Here is a 6000-nt window from a genome sequence, read left to right on the forward strand (position 1 = left end):
CCGCTTGAGTACTTTACTCCTGATCGCTTGAAACACTGGCAGACTATGAATGTAATTCAGCTGTAAGTCTACGTGTGTATCTGAAGTGGATTCACAAGTGAATTGCATTTAGCAGTCCACACATTTAACACCAGACATCCAATGTTGTCCTTACGACATTTTAATGTTAAAAATCTCTGTCACAAAAACAATCCAGAAACTGTAAATAAGCAAATATTGCTGCATGTTGGACCATGATTGGCCTGCAGACTAGTTGTGATGTCACAAAGTGAAGGTCAAACATCCAAGTGAGATAACAACAAGCAACAATTTTCTTATTATTCTAACTTAATCTTATTTATCTATTTTCTAAAATGTTTCAGATGAAATCAACTTTTCATATTTTATTGTGTATTTATGTGAAGAACAGCTTTTGTATGATATGGTGCTCAACAAATAAATGTTAATCCAATTTAATTGAAAATACTTGAGAAGCTAAAATTCCTCAAAGCAACTTTCACCGTGTTTGCTTTTATTTTGAAAAACGATGACATTGCGGAAGTAAACAGTAATCACGTTACAACCCGGAAGAATTGCCTTTCTCTGATTAACGTTTGAATAGACAAGAATGAGCAATTTATCTTGTGAAGAAACGATTAAACGCGATGCCGCGAACATCGTACAGCCTTTAATAATCATATTTGTGTCTTAATCTTTGGCGTTGGCGGCGGAGGCGGTCGAGTGTGAGCAGCAACGCCCTGATGCCAGCCACCCCGTCGGAGAAAAATATCCTCGCTCTGTTTACAAATCGGCTGAGAGAATTTGTTTCCCCGCAGTGTATCGTTAGCTAATCGTGCGGTTGTGTGTGTTTTTCAGACGAAGAAAACATGGCTGAACTGCATGTTGTAGAATCGAGCGGTACTAGCACCATAGAGCAGCCCGAGCACCGCGATGTCCGGGGCTCTGTGCGCCTGGCTTCGCCCACTCTCATGGTTCCGCCGCGGAGCAGCCAGCTCAGTCCCGGCGGGATGTCGAGCGGCAGCGGCGGACGGTCGGTGTTCGGGTTCCCGGTGAAGAGCAACCCGAGCTCCCCGTCCGAACCGGTGGACAAGCCGGGCTCACGATGGGTTCGTCTCAACGTCGGTGGGACCTACTTCATCACGACCAAACAGACGTTGTGTCGGGACCCAAAATCTTTCCTGTTCCGACTGTGTCAAGAGGACCCAGACCTGGACTCTGACAAAGTGAGTACAGAATGGGCTCTGTTTGATTTTCTTGTAGTTTTGATTTGTAAAGTAATTAGTAACCCTCTGAAATGTAGTGAAGTGGAAGTATAAAGTCATTGTGTAGAATGGTCCATTTCAGAATAACATATATTATATTGGTGTTGTGAGTATAAAGTACAATATTTGCCTCTGGATTGCAGTATGGATAATGGAAACACTCATGTAAAGTATCTCAAAATTGTACTTAGGTACAGTATTTGAGTAAATGTGCTTAGTAACTTTCCACCACTGGTAATATGGTTGAAATGATTGTCATGATATTAGTTGGGTTAAGAACGATATCGGTCGACATTATGTTATGTCAAATGTGTGGAAAATCATGATCAAATAATCAAACTGACCTTTAAAGCAAATAATTATGCTCCATTACCGTGTAGGACTACAACGAATCATTATTTCCATTATTGGTTCATCTGCAGATTGTTCTCTTGATATGCGTTCATCGTTTTACTGTATAAAGTGTCTAAAATGTGTTAAAAAGAAAAGAAAGGGGGGCATCAGAATATCTTGAAGCTTCAAATCTCTTGTTTTGTCGGAGCTAGAGTCCAAAATCCAAAGATATTCAGTGGAAAAAACAGTCTCATCTCAAGGTCCACATGCTCGCTTGTTTTTGAGAGATTCAGTTTAGTTTCCTGTTAGACAAAAGAAAAGCACCAAATCCTCAACTCTGTAATATTTCTCATTTTACATTTGAAAATTAAACTTGCTCTCTGGTAAACAAACTTCGTTGTAGCAACATTTCTAAATGGCCTCAAACATATCTGGTGTTTGTACATATCGATGGACATATTCACGCTGAGAGCGATTTATCTGTGATGAGATTGAATCGTCTGCTGTTTCCTGCAGTGTTTTACAGCCTGAAACAAAGACAAGCCTCTGCTAACGTCATGAAAACTGAAAACACTTTTATTTAATACATTTACATGAACCTTCAGGGACAAAGATCGTCATGAATTGATCGTGAAATGAGATGAGATCAGGATCTGGATTCAAGAGTCCATGAGGCAGATACAGACATCAATATTCGAGAGCTTTAAAAGAATCGACTGACAATATATCGGCTGATATCTCTTAATGTGGTTATTAAAGAATTACCATGATATGTCCTGAGACATTTTACAGTTGCATAGTTACAAATTTTATTCACCAAATCAACTCAAACATATCGTTGGTATTTCGTTCCGTATTGATTGGCATATACGCTGATACAAATATATCTGTGATTAGCTAAAATCAGCCGATAATAATCATGATTGCTTTATTTTGAAATTCTTTTTTTTTATTGGCTGATGTGTCCGTCAGGCTCAAACCAATCCTCCTCTCAAATGTCAACTCTGTGTTCCTACAGGACGAGACAGGAGCCTACCTGATCGACAGGGACCCCACGTACTTCGGCCCCATCCTGAACTACCTTCGGCACGGAAAACTGATCATGGATAAAAATCTGGCGGAGGAAGGTAAAATGTTTTGATCCCCCGCTGTTATATTTTGCTCAAACATCACGCAGAGTGGTCACTCAAAGACTGATGATCCACTGTTTCATGTCAGGTGTTCTTGAGGAAGCCGAGTTCTACAACATCGCATCACTGGTGAGGCTGGTTAAAGAGAGGATACGGGACAACGAGAACCGGACATCTCAGGTACTGAAAACAGACACCAGAACAGGGGGAGCAGGTCAGAGGACGGAGAATAGAACTGGCGGATAAATCTGTGCGCCAGACTTTCTTCTAGTACAAATAAAACCAAAAATAGCTTTTTATTTGTGTTTGTGTGCAGATTATTGATGTTGTTTTGAGTGTGTGTGCTCCTGTCGTGTCCCTCAGGGCCCCGTGAAGCATGTGTATCGAGTACTACAGTGCCAAGAGGAGGAACTCACACAGATGGTCTCAACCATGTCGGACGGTTGGAAGTTTGAGCAGGTGCAGAAAATGCAGCTTTTTTCCCCTCTTGTCATGTTTTAGTTTATGCTTGAGTTGTTTCAAAGCTGCTGTTTCAGGCTTCAGTTTGGAGATGGACCTAAAACATATCGAGAACTCTGGAGGAGACATCTTCAACTTGTCCAAACCCCAAAGATATTCAATTTATCATCACAGACTATTAATCATTGTAATGTTCATATCATTGCAGTCTGCACAACGAGATGTGTCAATTCTCCATCCGATGTGTTTAAATATGACTCAGACTTTGCATTAAGTTGCTCGTATAAGAAGGCTGCATTTGCACCAGAAAAGGCATCATATTCACATCAGTTGACGTTGTATTTTAGTATGAAATGCAAACACTCTGGTTTTAGCTTCTGTGAGGATTTTGTTTTTAATATATTTTGACTGACTGATCTGACTATGATAATTAGTTGCTGCCCTGTAGATTTGCGACTGCTAGGGTTGATTCTCGATTAATAATGAATAGTTTTATCTTTAAAATGTCTGGCAAATGACAACTTCACATCTTCAAATTGCTTTGTCGGACCAACAATCTTAAACCCAAAGATATTTAATTTAGAATCATCTAAAACAGAGAAAAACAGAACGTCCTCACATTTGAGAAGCTGAAACCAAGAAAGAGAAAACTTTATATTTCTTCCACGGGGGCGACCTTACAATTTCCTGCCTTTTGTTTTCTCTTCCTGTCCTCAGCTCATAAGTATCGGCTCTTCTTATAACTACGGCAACGAGGACCAGGCGGAGTTTCTATGCGTAGTTTCCCGGGAACTCAACAACTCCACCAACGGCATCGTCATCGAGCCCACCGAGAAGGCCAAGGTGAGCGATCTGCTCAGCACGAGTCGCTTCTTTTTGTCAACAAATCCCATGAAAACACTGAAACCAGTGAATGATGCCACTAATACGTATTGTCTGTGGATCGACAGCCTTATTTGAATGCTGTTACTTTTTCTTTTGGATAACTTCATTAGGCCTTAAGGGGTCATAAAGCAAAAAGGTTGGAAACCACTGAACTAGAGCATCAAATGCCTGTTAATCCGCCACTGAAAATAGTCCCCAACAAAAATCATTTACTCCTGTTTGAGTCATGTTAAGAACTAGTGTCCAGCTGTTTTAGGAAATTGGAAAAGACTTTTTTTTTATCTAAATTAAAACTAAATATTTGTGAGCCATTTTAAAATATTTATGTCTTCAGTAGGAACCAATGTCACAGACAGGGTGGGGAAGAGCTTTGTGCCTTAATCGCCTTCACAAAATCATGGAAAACAGAAATAAGTCCGCTTCAGTTTGAGATTTGAAGTGATTTCACTGATTTTAGTTTTTCCGTCTGTCCTCACAGATCCTGCAGGAGCGAGGCTCGCGGATGTGAAGAGCCCCGGATCCCGAGCTAAATAACACTTAATCAACAAAAACAAAACAAGAACACGAACATTTTCTCCAGTTGTCATCAAGATCCATGAGTTTACCCCCCCCCCTCCACCTTTCTACCATCACCTTCATCATCATCATCATGGTCAACCCCCTTCCCTCCTCCTCTGGTGTGCCTTTCCACAGCGGGGGCTCCCCGACGCCCCCCCTCTCCTCCAGTGCTGCAACACGACCCTGACTTGTCTTCTTGTTTGTTCTCCGCCGTCGCAGGCTGTGGGACACTTCGGGGGGGAGTTTAAAAGGGAACACAAGTGAGTGGTTTTCCTCATAGCAGCTTTCTGATGGTCAGTGTCACTGCGGTGCAGGCTTACGGTGCCGACTGTAGCCCCTTATTATTGTCAGTGGATGGACGCCCACCACAGAGCTACTATAACTCATCATCATCATCATCGTCATCATCATCATCGCTGTCAGCAGACGGGATACTTCCTCTCTCTTATACATTTGGCTCTGTTGACTCAGCAGAAAACCTCCTCAGGACTCTCAAAGGACATAAAGGAATAAACTCCACTGACTGAGCCTCTCGCTTCACCTGAATCTGTTAATGGACGCCTGCCTCTCTGCACTCCCAGACTCCTCGGCTGACGTCTGAGGCAGCTCGCGGGACAACAGACCGAGCCAGGAGGGTGAGACGGAGCGGCGTGATGCAGAGTCCGATCACTCTGTTTCAGCCTGGTGCAGCATTTCCTCCGCTCTCTTTAGAAACACCTTAAACGAGCGACGGACGTCTTGGTGCGGCACTGCGGCATCCTGCTCCTCCTGTCTCCGGTTTTTGGGCTTGATCTGGTCTGTCCTCCCAGGGAGAAAATTTGGAATATTTCCGTGCAAAAGAAAACAAATGACTCAAAAAGACTAAACTACACCTGTGTACAATTTGTCACGGCATGTGAGGAATCTATATAAATCTATATAGGCTACATGATGAAATTATATGAAAAATTGAATGCAAATGTGTAATTATTGATTTCTGTATCATAGTTGTCATATATTTACATATTCTGGTGGGTGAGTCTATTTAAATGACGGGAGACAATATCATTTTTTCATAACCAGTTTTCCTGAAGGTTTCCCACCCGGTAACATGGATGTGAGTATGTGTATGCAGTGCCTCTCTGCTTTCTGTCCATGACTGAAGTTTTTCAGCTGCACGTTTTCTTGTAGTGTTCCTCAAAAAAAACCCTCCAGATATTGTCAATACGTTTTCTCTTAGATATCCTACTTTGATCTCTTGCATATCTTAAAATTGTAATTAGGGATAAGGAAAACTACCGTCATTGCCATTTGTCCAGACAAGCGTGGCGTGGATTGGACCGTGGCCAGTTTGTATGCTGCCTCAAAACCCTGACGCACCTCGGCTCTCTCCC

General features: G+C 42.0%; 1 protein-coding gene across 1 annotated transcript; it reads left to right on the plus strand.

Annotated features, from left to right (window-relative positions):
- Nucleotides 1-630: 630 nt before the first annotated feature.
- On the plus strand, nt 631-4889 carry kctd2 (potassium channel tetramerization domain containing 2). The gene is made up of 6 exons (XM_070927263.1): nt 631-1223; nt 2614-2722; nt 2814-2905; nt 3089-3184; nt 3902-4027; nt 4548-4889. Exons 1-6 carry the CDS (start codon nt 867-869, stop codon nt 4575-4577), a joined length of 810 nt encoding a protein of 269 aa, XP_070783364.1. The 5' UTR covers nt 631-866; the 3' UTR covers nt 4578-4889.
- The last annotated feature ends 1111 nt before the right edge of the window (nt 4890-6000 follow it).

The sequence above is a fragment of the Enoplosus armatus genome, chromosome 20 (assembly GCF_043641665.1).
Source record: "Enoplosus armatus isolate fEnoArm2 chromosome 20, fEnoArm2.hap1, whole genome shotgun sequence".
Taxonomy (NCBI): domain Eukaryota; kingdom Metazoa; phylum Chordata; class Actinopteri; order Centrarchiformes; family Enoplosidae; genus Enoplosus; species Enoplosus armatus.